Source organism: Pseudophryne corroboree, chromosome 1, assembly GCF_028390025.1.
Source record: "Pseudophryne corroboree isolate aPseCor3 chromosome 1, aPseCor3.hap2, whole genome shotgun sequence".
Lineage (NCBI taxonomy): Eukaryota > Metazoa > Chordata > Amphibia > Anura > Myobatrachidae > Pseudophryne > Pseudophryne corroboree.
In genome coordinates this window covers 179,794,676-179,813,846 of record NC_086444.1, presented here as the reverse complement: position 1 = coordinate 179,813,846, position 19,171 = coordinate 179,794,676, and the positions used below count along the sequence as shown (strand labels likewise).

The following is a 19,171-nucleotide window of genomic DNA, read 5'->3' as shown; positions in this document are numbered from 1 at the left end:
CCATCTCAGGTCCCCGTGTACTTTCTGGAGGCAATTGCTGCTGGTGAATGTCTCCACGGAGGAATTGATTATAATTCATTTTGATGAACATCATCTTCTCCACATTTTCTGGAAGTAACCTCGTACGCCGATTGCTGACAAGGTGAGCGGCTGCACTAAACACTCTTTCGGAGTACACACTGGAGGGAGGGCAGCTTAGGTAGAATAAAGCCAGTTTCTGCAAGGGCCTCCAAATTGCCTTTTTTTCCTGCCAGTATACGTACGGACTGTCTGACGTGCCTACTTGGATGCGGTCACTCATATAATCCTCCACCATTCTTTCAATGGTGAGAGAATCATATGCAGTGACAGTAGACGACATGTCAGTAATAGTTGGCAGGTCCTTCAGTCCGGACCAGATGTCAGCACTCGCTCCAGACTGCCCTGCATCACCGCCAGCGGGTGGGCTCGGAATTCTTAGCCTTTTCCTCGCACCCCCAGTTGCTGGAGAATGTGAAGGAGGAGCTGTTGACGGGTCACGTTCCGCATGACTTGACAATTTTCTCACCAGCAGGTCTTTGAACCCCTGCAGACTTGTGTCTGCCGGAAAGAGAGATACAATGTAGGTTTTAAATCTAGGATCGAGCACGGTGGCCAAAATGTAGTGCTCTGATTTCAACAGATTGACAACCCGTGAATCCTGGTTAAGCGAATGAAGGGCTCCATCCACAAGTCCCACATGCCTAGCGGAATCGCTCTGTTTTAGCTCCTCCTTCAATGTCTCCAGCTTCTTCTGCAAAAGCCTGATGAGGGGAATGACCTGACTCAGGCTGGCAGTGTCTGAACTGACTTCACGTGTGGCAAGTTCAAAGGGTTGCAGAGCCTTGCACAACGTTGAAATCATTCTCCACTGCGCTTGAGACAGGTGCATTCCACCTCCTTTGCCTATATCGTGGCCAGATGTATAGGCTTGAATGGCCTTTTGCTGCTCCTCCATCCTCTGAAGCATATAGAGGGTTGAATTCCACCTCGTTACCACCTCCTGCTTCAGATGATGGCAGGGCAGGTTCAGGTGTGTTTGGTGGTGCTCCAGTCTTCTGTACGCGGTGCCTGAACGCCGAAAGTGGCCCGCAATTCTTCGGGCCACAGACAGCATCTCTTGCACGCCCCTGTCGTTTTTTTAAATAATTCTGAACCACCAAATTCAAGGTATGTGCAAAACATGGGACGTGCTGGAATTTGCCCAGATGTAATGCACGCACAATATTGCTGGCGTTGTCCGATGTCACAAATCCCCAGGAGAGTCCAATTGGGGTAAGCCATTCTGCGATGATCTTCCTCAGTTGCCGTAAGAGGTTTTCAGCTGTGTGCGTATTCTGGAAAGCGGTGATACAAAGCGTAGCCTGCCTAGGAACGATTTGGCGTTTGCGAGATGCTGCTACTGGTGCCGCCGCTGCTGTTCTTGCAGCGGGAGGCAATACATCTACCCAGTGGGCTGTCACAGTCATATAGTCCTGAGTCTGCCCTGCTCCACTTGTCCACATGTCCGTGGTTAAGTGGACATTGGGTACAACTGCATTTTTTAGGACACTGGTGAGTCTTTTTCTGAGGTCTGTGTACATTTTCGGTATCGCCTGCCTAGAGAAATGGAACCTAGATGGTATTTGGTACCGGGGACACAGTACCTCAATCAAGTCTATAGTTGGCTCTGAATTAACGATGGATACCGGAACCACGTTTCTCACCGCCCAGGCTGCCAAGGCCTCAGTTATCCGCTTTGCAGCAGGATGACTGCTGTGATATTTCATCTTCCTCGCAAAGGACTGTTGGACAGTCAATTGCTTACTGGAAGTAGTACAAGTGGTCTTCCGACTTCCCCTCTGGGATGATGATCGACTCCCAGCAGCAACAACAGCAGCGCCAGCAGCAGTAGGCGTTACACTCAAGGATGCATCGGAGGAATCCCAGGCAGGAGAGGACTCGTCAGACTTGCCAGTGACATGGCCTGCAGGACTATTGGCTTTCCTGGGTAAGGAGGAAATTGACACTGAGGGAGTTGGTGGTGTGGTTTGCAGGAGCTTGGTTACAAGAGGAAGGGATTTACTGGTCAGTGGACTGCTTCCGCTGTCGCCCAAAGTTTTTGAACTTGTCACTGACTTATGATGAATGCGCTGCAGGTGACGTATAAGGGAGGATGTTCCGAGGTGGTTAACGTCCTTACCCCTACTTATTACAGCTTGACAAAGGCAACACACGGCTTGACATCTGTTGTCCGCATTTGTGTTGAAATAATTCCACACCGAAGAGCTGATTTTTTTTGTATTTTGACCAGGCATGTCAATGGCCATATTCCTCCCACGGACAACAGGCGTCTCCCCGGGTGCCTGACTTAAACAAACCACCTCACCATCAGAATCCTCCTTGTCAATTTCCTCCCCAGCGCCAGCAACACCCATATCCTCATCCTGGTGTACTTCAACACTGACATCTTCAATTTGACTATCAGGAACTGGACTGCGGGTGCTCCTTCCAGCACTTGCAGGGGGCGTGCAAATGGTGGAAGGCGCAAGCTCTTCCCGTCCAGTGTTGGGAAGGTCAGGCATCGCAACCGACACAATTGGACTCTCCTTGGGGATTTGTGATTTCGAAGAACGCACAGTTCTTTGCTGTGCTTTTGCCAGCTTAAGTCTTTTTTTTTTTCTAGCGAGAGGATGAGTGCTTCCATCCTCATGTGAAGCTGAACCACTAGCCATGAACATAGGCCAGGGCCTCAGCCGTTCCTTGCCACTCCGTGTCGTAAATGGCATATTGGCAAGTTTACGCTTCTCCTCAGACGCTTTTAATTTTGATTTTTGGGTCATTTTACTGATCTTTTGTGTTTTGGATTTTACATGCTCTGTACTATGACATTGGGCATCGGCCTTGGCAGACGACGTTGATGGCATTTCATCGTCTCGGCCATGACTAGTGGCAGCAGCTTCAGCACGAGGTGGAAGTGGATCTTGATCTTTCTCTGTTTTTTTAACCTCCACATTTTTGTTCTCCATATTTTAATGCGCACAACTAAAAGGCACCACAGGTATACAATGTAGATGGATGGATACTAGTATACTTATGGACGACGAGTGACGACACAGAGGTAGGTACAGCAGTGGCCTACCGTACTGCTATATACAGTATAATGGACCTGGTGGACACTGTCAGCAGACTGCGTTTATACTTAGTATAAAGAAAAAAAGACACCACAGGTATACAATGTAGATGGATGGATACTTAGTATACTTATGGACGACGAGTGACGACACAGAGGTAGGTACAGCAGTGGCCTACCGTACTGCTATATACAGTATAATGGACCTGGTGGACACTGTCAGCAGACTGCGTTTATACTTAGTATAAAGAAAAAAAGACACCACAGGTATACAATGTAGATGGATGGATACTTAGTATACTTATGGACGACGAGTGACGACACAGAGGTACGTACAGCAGTGCCCTACCGTACTGCTATATACAGTATAATGGACCTGGTGGACACTGTCAGCAGACTGCGTTTATACTTAGTATAAAGAAAAAAAGACACCACAGGTATACAATGTAGATGGATGGATACTTAGTATACTTATGGACGACGAGTGACGACACAGAGGTAGGTACAGCAGTGGCCTACCGTACTGCTATATACAGTATAATGGACCTGGTGGACACTGTCAGCAGACTGCGTTTATACTTAGTATAAAGAAAAAAAGACACCACAGGTATACAATGTAGATGGATGGATACTTAGTATACTTATGGACGACGAGTGACGACACAGAGGTAGGTACAGCAGTGGCCTACCGTACTGCTATATACAGTATAATGGACCTGGTGGACACTGTCAGCAGACTGCGTTTATACTTAGTATAAAGAAAAAAAGACACCACAGGTATACAATGTAGATGGATGGATACTTAGTATACTTATGGACGACGAGTGACGACACAGAGGTAGGTACAGCAGTGGCCTACCGTACTGCTATATACAGTATAATGGACCTGGTGGACACTGTCAGCAGACTGCGTTTATACTTAGTATAAAGAAAAAAAGACACCACAGGTATACAATGTAGATGGATGGATACTTAGTATACTTATGGACGACGAGTGACGACACAGAGGTACGTACAGCAGTGCCCTACCGTACTGCTATATACAGTATAATGGACCTGGTGGACACTGTCAGCAGACTGCGTTTATACTTAGTATAAAGAAAAAAAGACACCACAGGTATACAATGTAGATGGATGGATACTTAGTATACTTATGGACGACGAGTGACGACACAGAGGTAGGTACAGCAGTGGCCTACCGTACTGCTATATACAGTATAATGGACCTGGTGGACACTGTCAGCAGACTGCGTTTATAGTATAAAGAAAAAAAGACACCACAGGTATACAATGTAGATGGATGGATACTTAGTATACTTATGGACGACGAGTGACGACACAGAGGTAGGTACAGCAGTGGCCTACCGTACTGCTATACACAGTATAATGGACCTGGTGGACACTGTCAGCAGACTGCATTTATAGTATAAAGAAAAAAAGACACCACAGGTATACAATGTAGATGGATGGATACTTAGTATACTTATGGACGATGAGTGACGACACAGAGGTAGGTACAGCAGTGGCCTACCGTACTGCTATATACAGTATAATGGACCTGGTGGAAACTGTCAGCAGACTGCGTTTATAGTATAAAAAAAAAGACACCACAGGTATACAATGTAGATGGATGGATACTAGTATACTTATGGACGACGAGTGACGACACAGAGGTAGGTACAGCAGTGGCCTACCGTACTGCTATATACAGTATAATGGACCTGGTGGACACTGTCAGCAGACTGCGTTTATAGTATAAAAAAAAAAAGACACCACAGGAGTGTTTTTCAGGCAGACAAACGTATACTGGTGGTCACTGTCAGCAAAACTGTGCACTGTACTCCTGCTATAGCTGCTCCCCAGTCCCCACAATTAAGCAGTGTGAGCACTCAGCACAGATATATCATGCAGCACACTGAGCACAGATATGGTATATGGAGCGTTTTTTTCAGGCAGAGAACGGATAAAAAACTGGTGGTCACTATTAGCAAAACTCTGCACTGTACTCCTCCTAACAGCTGCTCCCTAATCCTCCCCACAATAAGCTAAGCAATCAGATCAACTGTGTAGTATATAACTAGTATATAAACGGAGAGGACGCCAGCCACGTCCTCTCCCTATCAATCTCAATGCACGTGTGGAAAATGGCGGCAACGCGCGGCTGCTTATATAGAATCCGAATCTCGCGAGAATCCGACAGCGGGATGATGACGTTCGGGCGCGCTCGGGTTAGCCGAGCAAGGCGGGAGGATCCGAGTCTGCTCGGACCCGTGTAAAAAAGGTAAAGCTCGGGTGGGTTCGGTTTCTCGGAAACCGAACCCGCTCGTCACTAGACAATATATATATAACACAATTTATTGGCCGTCGGCTGTCTAGCAGGGCCAATGCGATATGTCTGTGAACAACGGAGTTCACAGACATATCGCTCGTACACACTGGCCGACGGACCCACGATATATTGGCCATTCAAGAGAACGGCCGATATATCGGCCTGTGTGTACGCAACTTAAGCCCAGGCCTGCCTGGGGGCCTCGGGTCAGCCAGATAGGTAGAGCAGTGCAGAGCATTCTTAGCAGGGAGTGGTTACACCCTCACAATTAGCCATACCTCCATTTGAGCAATGAAGGCCCATGTGATATATCTCATGTAGCAATGCTGGAGTTAGTTAGGTACAAAGTGGTCACAGAGGTCAGGGCACTGACATTTCTGGAAACTGATGCAATGGTAACTGTGCAAACTAAGGTACTGTAATTGTAGCCAACAATCAGGTTAATTTTCCAAGTTTTGGCTACAGTTTAGAACAGGCTTGGCCAACCTGTGATTCTCAACATCTGGAGAGTCACAGGTTGGCCAAGCATGGTTTAGAACATGAAAACAAATTCAGATTTGTTTTTAACATTTACTTTATCACCTGTTTATTTGCTGCTTGATGTAAAGTATAATCCTGTTGTGTATTATGCATGTTGGGATAACCTGTAAGTAAAACAGAGCATGAAAAAACATAAATGTGGCCAATATACAGAATAAAGAGAACATTCAGAAAAATATACTCATATTTAATATAAAAACATATTCCACGTAATACAGGTTGAGTATCCCTTATCCAAAATGCTTGGGACCAGAAGTATTTTGGATATCGGATTTTTCTGTATTTTGGAATAATTGTATACCATAATGAGATATCATGGCGATGGAACCTAAGTCTAAGCACAGAATGCATTTATGTTTCATATACACCTTATATACACAGCTTGAAGGTCATTTTAGCCAATATTTTTAATAACTTTGTGTATTAAACAAAGTTTGTGTACATTGAGCCATCAGAAAACAAAGGTTTCACTATTTCACTCTCACTCAAAAAAGTCCGTATTTCGGAATATACCGTATTTCAGAATATTTGGATAAGGGATACTCAACCTGTATTTCTTGTATGTTAAATGGACTGGAGCAGTCTGGAAAATAAGAATTTACTCACCGGTAATTCTATTTCTCGTAGTCCGTAGTGGATGCTGGGTACTCCGTAAGGACCATAGGGAATAGACGGGCTCCGCAGGAGACTGGGCACTCTTAAAAGAAAGATTAGGTACTATATCTGGTGTGCACTGGCTCCTTCCTCTATGCCCCTCCTCCAGACCTCAGTTAGGGAAACTGTGCACGGAAGAGCTGACATTACTAGGAAAGGATTTGGAATCCATGGTAAGACTCATACCAGCCACACCAATCACACCGTACAACTTGTGATAACTATACCCAGTTAACAGTATGAACAATCGCTGAGCCTCATTCAACAGATGGCTCAGAACAATAACCCTATAGTTAAGCAATAACTATATACAAGTATTGCAGAAGTCCGCACTTGGGACGGGCTCCCAGCATCCACTACGGACTACGAGAAATAGAATTACCGGTGAGTAAATTCTTATTTTCTCTGACGTCCTAGTGGATGCTGGGTACTCCGTAAGGACCATGGGGATTATACCAAAGCTCCCAAACGGGCGGGAGAGTGCGGGTGACTCTGCAGCACCGAATGAGCAAACTCAAGGTCCTCCTCAGCCAGGGTATCAAACTTGTAGAATTTTGCAAACGTGTTTGACCCCGACCAGGTAGCAGCTCGGCCAAGTTGTAAAGCCGAGACCCCTCGGGCAGCCGCCCAAGAAGAGCCCACCTTCCTCGTGGAATGGGCTTTGACTGATTTAGGATGCGGCAGTCCAGCCGCAGAATGTGCAAGTTGAATCGTGCTACAGATCCAGCGAGCAATAGTCTGCTTTTAGAAGCAGGAGCACCCAGCTTGTTGTGTGCATGCAGGATAAACAGCGAGTCAGTTTTTCTGACTCTAGCCGTCCTGGAAACATAGATTTTCAGGGCCCGGACTACGTCCAGCAACTTGGAATCCTCCAAGTCCCGAGTAGCCGCAGGCACCACAATAGGTTGGTTCAAATGAAACGCTGATACCACCTTAGGGAGAAATTGGGTACGAGTCCTCAATTCTGCCCTGTCCATATGGAAGATCAGATAAGGGCTTTTACATGACAAAGCCGCCAATTCTGACACACGCCTAGCCGAAGCCAAGGCCAAAAGCATGACCACTTTCCACGTGAGATATTTCAACTCCACGGTCTGAAGTGGCTCAAAACAATGTGATTTTAGGAAATCCAACACTACGTTGAGATCCCAAGGTGCCACTGGAGGCACAAAAAAGGGGCTGAATATGCAGCACTCCCTTAACAACGTCTGAACTTCAGGCAGCGTCTTTCCTAGCCTTTAACAGCGTAGGAATCACTTCATCTGGAACGCCCTTTTCCGTTAGGATCCGGCGTTCAACCGCCAAGCCTTCAAACGCAGCCGCGGTAAGTCTTGGAACAGACAGGGCCCCTGCAGTAACAGGTCCTGTCTGAGAGTCAGAGGCCATGGTCCTCCGAGATCATTTCTTGTAGTTCTGGGTACCAAGTTCTTCTTGGCCAAACCGGAACTACGAGTATAGTTCTTACTCCTTTCTTACGTACTATCCTCCGTACCTTGGGTATGAGAGGAAGAGGAGGGAACACATAAACCGACTGGTACACCCACGGTGTCACTAGTGCGTCCACAGCTATCGCCTGAGGGTCTCTTGACCTGGCGCGATACTTTTTTAGCTTTTTGTTGAGGCGGGACGCCATCATGTCCACCTGTGGCCGTTCCCAGCGGTCTACAATCTGCGTGAAGACTTCTGGATGAAGTCCCCACTCTCCCGGGTGGAGGTCGTGCCTGCTGAGGAAGTCTGCTTCCTAGTTTTCCACACCCGGAATGAACACTCCTGACAGTGTTAGCACGTGATTCTCCGCCCATCGGAGAATCCTTGTGGCTTCTGCCAACGCCATCCTGCTTCTTGTGCCGCCTTGTCGGTTTACATGGGCGACAGCCGTGATGTTGTCTGACTGAATCAGCACCGGCTGGTTTTGAAGCAGGAGTTCTGCTTGACTTAGGGCATTGTAAATGGCCCTTAGGTCCAGAATATTTATGTGTAGGGAAGTCTCCTGACTCGACTATTGTCCTTAGAAGTTTCTTCCCTGAGTGACTGCTCCCCAACCTCGGAGGCTTGCATCCGTGGTCACCAGGACCCAGTCCTGAATGCCGAATCTGCGGCCCTCGAGAAGATGAGCACTCTGCAGCCACCACAGCAGAGACACCCTGGCCCTCGGAGACAGGGTGATCAGCCGATGCATCTGAAGATGCGATCCTCACTTGACTAACAGGTCCCACTGAAAGTTCCTTGCATGGAACCTGCCGAAGGGAATTGCTTCGTAAGAAGCTACCATCATTCCCAGGACTCGCGTGCAATGATGCACCGACACCTGTTTTGGTTTCAGGAGGTCTCTGACCAGAGATGACAACTCCTTGGCCTTCTCCTCCGGGAGAAACACCTTCTTCTGTTCTGTGTCCAGAAACATGCCCAATATCAGCAGACGCGTCGTAGGAACCAGCTGCGACTTTGGGATATTCAGAATCCAGCCGTGCTGTTGTAGCACTTCCTGAGATAGTGCTACACCAATCAACAACTGCTCCTTGGACCTCGCCTTTATAAGGAGATCGTCCAAGTACGGGATAATTATAACTCCCTTCTTTCAAAGTAGTATCATAATTTCGGCCATTACCTTGGTACACACCCTCGGTGCCGTGGACAGACCCAACAGCAACATCTGGAATTGGTAATGGCAGTTCTGTACCACAACCTTGAGGTACTCCTGGTGAGGTGGGTAAATGGGGACATGTAGGTAAGCATCCATGATGTCCAGTGACACCATAAAATCCCCCTCTTCCAGGTTTGCAATAACCGCCCTGAGCGATTCTATTTTGAACGTGAACTACCTTATATAAGTAATATCAAAACAAACTCTGGACTAATTGTAGTGTGCGCGGATCCAAATCCCACATACCTTATATAAGTGTTCAAGGATTTTAAGTTTAGAATGGGTCTCACCGAACCGTCTGGTTTCGGATCACAAACATTGTGGAATAGTAACCTCGTCCCTGTTGAAGGAGAGGAACTTTGATTATCACCTGCTGGAGGTACAGCTTGTGAATTGCCGCCAGTACTACCTCCCTTTCCTTGGGAGTAGCAGGCAAGGCTGATTTGAGGTAACGGCGAGGGGGAGACGTCTCGAACTCCAGCTTGTATCCCTGAGATACCTGTAGAACCCAGAGATCCACCTGTGAGCGAACCCACTGGTCGCTGAAGTTCCGGAGATGGGCCCCCACCGCACCTGGCTCCACCTGTGGAGCCCCAGCCTCATGCGGTGGACTTAGTGGAAGCAGGGGAGGATATTTGTTCCTGGGAACTGGCTGTCTGGTGCAGCTTTTTCCCTCTACCCCTGCCTCTGGGCAGAAAGGACGCGCCTCTGACCCACTTGCCTTTCTGAGGCCGAAAGGACTGTACTTAATAATACGGTGCTTTCTTAGGCTGTGAGGGAACCTGAGGTAAAAAAGTCGATTTCCCAGCTGTTGCTGTGGACACGAGGTCCGAGAGACCGTCCCCAAACAATTCCTCACCCTTATAAGGCAAAACTTCCATGTGCCTTTTAGAATCAGCATCACCTGTCCACTGCCGAGTCCATAATACTCTCCTGGCAGAAATGGACATTGCATTAATTCTAGATGCCAGTCGGCAAATGTCCCTCTTTGCATCTCTCATATATAAGACTACGTCTTTAATATGCTCTATAGTTAACATTGATTCCCTTGACAGGGATACTATTTTGCTATCTGACTGGGAATCAGACCATGCTGCTGCAGCACTACACATCCATGCTGAAGCAATAGCAGGTCTCAGTATAGTACCTGAGTGTGTATACACAGACTTCAGGATAGCCTCCTGCTTTCTATCTGCAGGCTCCTTTAAGGCGGCCGTATCCTGAGACGGCAGTGCCACCTTTTTTGATAAGCGTGTGAGCGCCTTGTCCACCCTAGGGGATGTCTCCCAGCGTAACCTATCCGTTGGCGGGAAAGGGTACGCCATTAGTAACCGCTTAGAAATCACTAGTTTCTTATCTGGGGAACACCACGCTTCTTCACACAATTCATTTAACTCATCAGATGGGGGAAAAGTCACTGGCTGCTTTTTCTCCCCAAACATAATACCCTTTTTTGTGGTAACCGGGTTAATGTCAGAAATGTGCAACACATTTTTCATTGCCGTAATCATACATCGGATGGCCCTGGTGGATTGTACATTTGTCTCATCCTCGTCGACACTGGTGTCAAACTCCGTGTCGACATCTGTGTCTGCCATCTGAGGTAGCGGGCGTTTTTGAGCCCCTGATGGCCTCTGAGACGTTTGGGCAGGCGCGGGCTGAGATGCCGGCTGTCCCAAAGCTGTTACATCATCGAAACTTTTATGCAAGGAGTTTACACTGTCGGTTAATACCTTCCACATATCCATCCACTCTGGTGTCGGCCCCGCAGGGGGCGACATCACACTTATCGGCTCCTGCTCCGCCTCCACGTAAGCGTCCTCATCAAACATGTCGACACAGCCGTACCAACACACCGCACACACACACAGGGAATGCTCTGACTGAGGACAGGACCCCACAAAGTCCTTTGGGGAGACAGAGAGAGAGTATGCCAGCACACACCACAGCGCTATATAACCAGGGATTTACACTAAAGTGAGTGATTTTTCCCTATAGCAGCTTATTATACACAGTTTGCGCCTAAATTTAGTGCACCCCTCTCTTTTTTACCCTTGAAGCCTGGAAACTGCAGGGAAGAGCCTGGGGAGCTGCCTTCCAGCGGAGCTGTGAAGAGAAAATGGCGCCCGTGTGCTGAGGAAGATAGCCCCGCCCCTTTCTCGGCGGACTTCTCCCGCTTTTTTATATGCTTTATGGTGGGGGATTATGCACATATACAGTATATTAGCTGTATTATGTGCTATTTAGCCATGTAAGGTACTCTAATTGCTGCCCAGGGCGCCCCCCCCCCCCCCCCCCCAACGCCCTGCACCCATCAGTGACCGGAGTGTGTGGTGTGCAGAGGGAGCAATGGCGCACAGCTGCAGTGCTGTGCGCTACCTTAATGAAGGCCGCCGATTTTCAACTTCTCTTCGGTTCTTCTGGCTCTGCAAGGGGGACGGCGGCGCGGCTCCGGGACTGGACGACCGAGGACTGGGCCTGTGTTCGATCCCTCTGGAGCTAATGGTGTCCAGTAGCCTAAGAAGCCCAAGCTAGCTGCAAGCAGGTAGGTTCGCTTCTCTCCCCTCAGTCCCACGTAGCAGTGAGTCTGTTGCCAGCAGATCTCACTGAAAATAAAAAACCTAACAAATACTTTCTTTCTAGGAAGCTCAGGAGAGCCCCTAGAGTGCATCCAGCTCTGGCCGGGCACAGATTCTAACTGAGGTCTGGAGGAGGGGCATAGAGGGAGGAGCCAGTGCACACCAGATATAGTACCTAATCTTTCTTTTAAGAGTGCCCAGTCTCCTGCGGAGCCCGTCTATTCCCCATGGTCCTTACGGAGTACCCAGCATCCACTAGGACGTCAGAGAAATTAAAGTGTTCAATTCTTGGTGCAGTGGAGATCATACTGCTGGGACAAAGGCCCTCATTCCGAGTTGATCGCTAGCTGCTGTTGTTCGCAGCACAGCGATCAGGCTAAAACTCGGCACTTCTGCGCATGCGTACGGGCCGCAGTATGCACGCGCAAAGTACTTTCACACCAAACTATGCAGTTTTACACAAGGTCGAGCAACACTTTTCTGTCGCTGTGTTGATCGGTGAGTGATTGACAGGAAGTGGGTGTTTCTGGGTGGTAACTTGCCGTTTTCCGGGAGTGTGCTAAAAAACGCAGAAGTGTCAGGTAAAAACGCAGGCGTGCCTGGGGAAACGGGGGAGTGGGTGGCCGAACGCAGGGTGTGTTTGTGACGTCAAAGCAGGAACTAAACTGACTGAGGTGATCGCAAGGAAGGAGTAGGTCTGGAGCTGCCCAGAAACTGCATGAAAATTTTTACGAGCAGTTCTGCTAACCTTTCGTTCGCACTTCTGCTAAGCTAAGATACACTCCCAGAGGGCGGCAGCCTAGCGTGTGCACTGCTGCTAAAAGCAGCTAGCGAGCGATCAACTCGAAATGAGGGCCAAAATCCGAGTCCGGGACACTCTCACGCAAGAGAACTGCTTCCTTTGCCTAGTATAAAACGCAACCCCTCCCCGAAGGGCAATACAGGGGGAGATAATAGGCAACTTCTCCAATTATCCACCTCTCCATTCTTCAGAAAACGTGATATAGAACGAACCCCCACCCCACAGTGTATAGAAACCTCCACTGACACTCCAACCCTACTGTCTAACTACCCTGTTTCAAGTTTGTCCTCCACGTCTCCCCAGAAACTCAGTATGAGGTGTCCATTATCTGGCTGTTCCTGAACAATCCAAAGCTATAAATCATTCCCTCATTACAGACAGAGTATGTCATAAGAAACCTCTGCAGAAGTGAAGTCTGGAGCCTGCTGCTATCACAGAGGTGAGAAGGGCCTGTATCCTGCCAGTAGGTGTGAGACAGTGGACATGACAGCACATAAGGGGTAATTCCAAGTTGATCGCTAGCTGCCGTTGTTCTATGCGTTGCGATCAGTGTAAAATTCTGCTAATCTGCGTATGTGTATGCATGAGGTACGGGTACAAAGAGAACTGTGGTTTTGCACAGGTTCTAGCGACGTTTTCAGTCGCACTGGCGGCCGCAAGAAGATTGACAGGAAGGGAGCGTTTCTGGTTATCAACTGACCGTTTTCTGGGAGTGTTTGGAAAAACGCAGGCGTGCCAGGGAAAACGCAGGCGTGCCTGGGCAGGCGTGTGACGTCAAAAGCCGTACCTCCGTCATTAGAATCAGTGCACACGAAGAGTAAGTCCAGGGCTGGTCTTGTTTTGCACAAAATGTTTTTGCAGGCGCTCTGCTGCACAGGCGTTCACACTTCTGCAAAGCGAAAATACACTCCCTGGTGGGCGGCGACAATGCATTTGCGCGGCTGCTAAAAACTGCTAGTGAGCGAACAACTCGGAATGACCCCCATAGTACTTCCACTGTCACATACTTGGCCCATCACAATTGCAAATTAACCCTGTTGCTTTAATCATTAACATTTTTGGCAGATGAAAAAAATTGCATTTAGAATTTCCTGTTCGGTGTAACCCTATAATAACTACCCCACAAAAAATATTTGTCATCATGGCTCACCATAAAAGGAGCAATTACAATATAATTGTTACGTGTTTTAATTAAAAAGCATGATGTTAAATAATAAGTTCAAAATAATGCAATGCCTGATACATTTTGGAATAAATGGCTTCAATCCCGGTATTAGAAAACCCCCAGAGACTTCCTAATTGTAAGTCTGTTACTGTATGCTGACTGCCCTGTATCTTACCACCTCTGTGATTAAAGTAGTTATTTTTCACATCTGCCATATATTGTACGCTATTCCATTTTTTATGATATGTCACATCATGCTTTTGTTAATTGTTTATGAGGGTTTAGTTTGAAATACCTACAATCAAAATCCCGACAGTCAAAATACCGCCAATTCACAGTCAAAATCCAGACAAGGTCAAAATCCCGACATTTAAAATACTGACAAGGTCAAAATACCGGCATTCAAAATGTCGACATGTCAAAAAATTGACACAAGTTTTTTTTATTGCTTACGTTGTTGTGTATGTCGACATAGGTCGACACATACACTGTATAAGAGTACCGTGTCCCCTCACATGGCTCGTCGGCACACTATTATATTTCCCCTCCAAGTCCACTGGGATGGTAACGTATAATCAAGTCGTATTCAATGAAAAAAAATCACGAAAAACTCATGTCGACTTCTTGACCTGTCGACGTTTTAAATGTCGGTATTTTTACCTTGTCGGTATTGTAAATGTCAGTATTTTGACCATGCCGGGATTTTAACCTTGTCGGGATTTTGACCATCAGTCCATGGTTGTCAGGATTTTGACCGTCAGGATTTTGATTATAGGTAAATTGACCCCATCCCGTTTATAATCTGCTTTGTGCTTGTTATAATGATATCTGAGTTTACACTGTTTATTTCTATCTGATGTACACTTGTATTGTTTGCTGATTTTTGTGTATCCTAACTTGTACGTCTGATTGACGCGTACTGTTATAAGTCACTGTGATACATATGCAAGTGCTGTTGTAAAATTTCCTCAATTAAAAAAACAAAAATTAATGCAATGAAGTTGTTCTTTGCATAGTAAGGTAAAGCATGTGAGGCAAAAAGATGAGTAAATGGAGGCATTGGAGCACATTCTCTCATTTATTTTTTGTTCTAAGGCTAGAAAAAGCAAAAATAAATAAATCGACAGGATAAAACTAATGAAGCAAAAAAAACAAAGCAGAGATAAATCACACATACATGGAAACCCCTAAAGTCTATAGCCCTCAACTGCAAATGATCAGATCTTTATTACTTACAGATTTTTTTTTTTATAAATAACAAAAATAAGATTTTAAACCTACCGGTAAATCTTTTTCTCGTAGTCCGTAGAGGATGCTGGGACTCCGTAAGGACCATGGGGATAGACGGGCTCCGCAGGAGACATGGGCACTTTAAGAAAGACTTTGACTCTGGGTGTGCACTGGCTCCTCCCTCTATGCCCCTCCTCCAGACCTCAGTTAGAGAAACTGTGCCCAGAGGAGACGGACAGTACAAGGAAAGGATTTTTGTAATCCAAGGGCAAGATTCATACCAGCCACACCATCACACCGTATAACTTGTGATATACTATCCAGTTAACAGTATGAAAAACAACATAGCATCAGTCCAAGACCGATGAAACTATAACATAACCCTTATGTAAGCAATAACTATATACAAGTCTTGCAGAAGTAGTCCGCACATGGGCCCTCATTCCGAGTCGTTCGCTCGTTCTTTTTTTTCGCATCGCAGTGAAAATCAGCTTAGAGCGCATGCGCAATGTTCGCACTGCGACTGCGCTAAGTAATTCTGCTATGAAGAAAGGATTTTTACTCACGGCTTTTTGTTCGCACCGGCGAACGTAGTGTGATTGACAGGAAATGGGTGTTACTGGGCGGAAACACAGCGTTTTATGGGCGTGTGGCTGAAAACGCTACCGTTTCCGGAAAAAAACGCAGGAGTGGCCGGAGAAACGGGGGAGTGTCTGGGCGAACGCTGGGAGTGTTTGTGACGTCAAACCAGGAACGACAAGCACTGAACTGATCGCACAGGCAGAGTAAGTCTGGAGCTACACTAAAACTGCTAAGTTTTTTTTGTTCGCAATATTGCGTAAACTTCGTTCGCACTTTTAAGATGCTAAGATACACTCCCAGTAGGCGTAGACTAAGCGTGTGTAACTCTGCTAAATTCGCCTTGCGACCGATCAACTCGGAATGAGGGCCATGGGACGGGCGCCCAGCATCCTCTACGGCAACGGTGGCCAACCTGTGGCTCTTGAGCCATATGCGGCTCTTTCTTTCTTCAAATGTGGCTCCTAACACACAAAGTCACATGACCACAACAGATCCGGTAACCACTGCTCTCCAGAAAAACATGCAGCAGCATTACGGGGACTTAGAACTGAGGGAGTCAGATACTAGAGATGAGACACCCACCAGCAAACAGAGGACACATAAGGGGCTGCTGCAGTGGCATGAATTGGGGGAAGCTGAAGTGACACAGGAGGGTGCTGGCTGAAGTGACACAGGAGGGTGCTGGCTGAAGTGACAGGAGGGTGCTGGCTGGAGTGACAAGAGGGTGCTGGCTGGAGTAAAAAGAGGGTGCTGGGGGAGCTGAAGTGTATTATGTGAATCTGGATATTTCAATATATTTTATGTGGATCTGGCTTTTTCAATGTATTTTATACCAGGGGCGTGGCCTAGAAGGCACAAGGCCACACCCCATTTTTGCATGTGCACCTTCGGCTTGATGTCGGCTCTTTGACGTACCTAACACATTTTTTGGGGCTCTTTGTCTCTGAATGGTTGGCCACCCCTGCTCTACGGACTACGAGAAAAAGATTTACCGGTAGGTTTAAAATCTTATTTTCTCTAACGTCCTAGAGGATGCTGGGACTCCGTAAGGACCATGGGGATTATACCAAAGCTCCCAAACGGGCGGGAGAGTGCGGATGACTCTGCAGCACCGATTGAGCAAACAGGAGGTCCTCCTCAGCCAGGGTATCAAACTTATAGAACTTTGCAAAGGTGTTTGACCCCGACCAAGTAGCAGCTCGGCACAGCTGTAGTGCCGAGACCCCTCGGGCAGCCACCCAAGAAGAGCCCACCTTCCTAGTGGAATGGGCCTTAACCGATTTTGGTAACGGCAATCCTGCCGTAGAATGCGCCTGCTGAATCGTGTTACAGATCCAGCGAGCAATAGTCTGCTTTGAAGCAGGGCCGCCAACTTTGTTGGCTGCATACAGGACAAACAGTGCTTCTGTTTTTCTGATCCTAGCCGTTCTGGCCACGTAAATTTTCAAAGCCCTGACCACATCAAGGGACTTGGAATCCTCCAAGTCACGTGTAGCCACAGGCACGACAATAGGTTGGTTCATATGAAAGGATGAGACCACCTTAGGCAGGAATTGAGGACGGGTCCGCAATTCCTATCCATATGGAAAACCAGATAGAGGCTTTTATGTGATAAAACCGCCAATTCCGAAACTCACCTAGCCGAAGCCAAGGCTAACAACATGACCACCTTCCAGGTGAGATATTTCCACTCCACGGTCTTAAGTGGTTCAAACCAATGTGACTTAAGGAAACTTAACACCACGTTAAGGTCCCAAGGCGCCACCGGAGGCACAAAAGGAGGCTGAATATGAAGTACTCCCTTCACAAAAGTCTGTACTTCAGGTAATGAGGCCAATTCCTTTTGAAAGAAAATGGATAAGGCCGAAATCTGAACTTTTAATGGAGCCTAAGTTTAGGCCCAAATTCACTCCAGTTTGTAGGAAGTGAAGAAAACGGCCCAGGTGGAATTCTTCCATAGGAGCATTCCTGGCCTCACACCAGGAAACATATTTTCTCCATAATCGGTGATAGTGTTTAGATGTCACGTCCTTCCTAGCAATTTATTAGCGTAGGAATGACCTCATCCGGAATACCTTTTTCCGCTAGGATCCGGCGTTCAACCACCATGCCGTCAAACGCAGCCGCGGTAAGTCTTGGAGCAGACAGGGACCTTGTTGTAACAAGTCCTGCCTTAAAGGAAGAGGCCACGGATCTTCTGTGAGCATTTCTTGCAGATCCGGATACCAGGTCCTTCGTGGCCAATCTGGAACAATGAGAATTGTTCTCACTCCTCTTTTTCTTATTATCCTCAACACCTTGGGTATGAGAGGAAGAGGAGGAAACACATATACCGACTGGAACACCCACGGTGTCACTAGGGCGTCCACAGCTACCGCCTGAGGGTCTCTTGACCTGGCGCAATACCTTTGTAGCTTTTTGTTGAGACGGGATGCCATCATGTCTATTTGGGGTAGTCCCCACCGACTTGCAATCTGCGCGAAGACTTCCTGACAAAGTCCCCACTCTCCTGGATGCAGATCGTGTCTGCTGAGGAAGTCTGCTTCCCAGTTGTCCACTCCCAGAATGAACACTGCTGACAGAGCGCTTACATGATTCTCCGCCCAGTGAAGAACTCTGGTGGCTTCCGCCATTGCCACTCTGCTCCTTGTGCCGCCTTGGCGGTTTACATCAGCTACTGCAGTGATGTTGTCTGACTGGATCAGAACTGGTCGAAGTAAGATCTCCGCTTGACTTAGGGCGTTGTATATGGCTCTTAGTTCCAGGATGTTGATGTGAAGACAAGTCTCTTGACTTGACCAAAGTCCTTGGAAATTTCTTCCCTGTGTGACCGCTCCCCAACCTCGGAGGCTCGCGTCCGTGGTCACCAGGATCCAGTCCTGAATGCCGAACCTGCGGCCCTCTAGAAGGTGAGCACTGTTTAGCCACCACAGGAGAGATACTCTGGCCCTGGGGGACAGGGTGATCCGCTGATGCAATTGCAGATACGACCCGGACCATTTGGCCAATAGGTCCCATTGGAAGGCCCTTGCATGGAATCTGCCGTATGGAATGGCTTCGTATGTTGCCACCATCTTTCCCAGAACTTGAGTGCAATGATGTACTAACACTTGTTTTGGTTTCAACATGTTCATGACTAGAGTCATGAGTTCCTGCGCTTTTTGCCTCGGAAGAAAAACCCTTTTCTGGTCTGTGTCCAGAATCATCGCAAGAAGGGCAGACGAGTTGTAGGATTCAGCTGCGACTTTGGAATATCGAGAATCCAGCCGTGTCGCTGTAACACATTCAGTGAAAGTGATACGCTGCTCAGCAACTTTACCCGTGATCTCGCTTTTATGAGGAGATCGTCTAAGTACGGGATAATTGTGACACCCTGCTTGCGCAGGAGCACCATAATTTCCGCCATTACCTTGGTGAAAATTCTCGGGGCCGTGGAAAGCCCAAACGGCAACGTCTGAAATTGGTAATGACAATCCTGTACCGCCAATCTCAGGTACGCCTGATGAGGAGGATATA

At 47.4% G+C, this 19,171-nt stretch overlaps 1 protein-coding gene across 3 annotated transcripts in view; it reads right to left on the bottom strand.

Annotated features, from left to right (window-relative positions):
- Positions 1-19,171, bottom strand: part of LOC135059863 (V-type proton ATPase subunit S1-like protein) — a 237,895-nt gene that overhangs the window by 92,872 nt on the left and 125,852 nt on the right. For all 3 annotated transcript variants that reach the window (XM_063963940.1, XM_063963939.1, XM_063963941.1), the window contains exon 3: positions 6,042-6,103. In XM_063963940.1, the coding sequence (XP_063820010.1) occupies positions 6,042-6,092 (51 nt within the window). In that variant the 5' untranslated portion in view covers positions 6,093-6,103. The remainder of the gene's footprint in view (positions 1-6,041; positions 6,104-19,171) is intronic.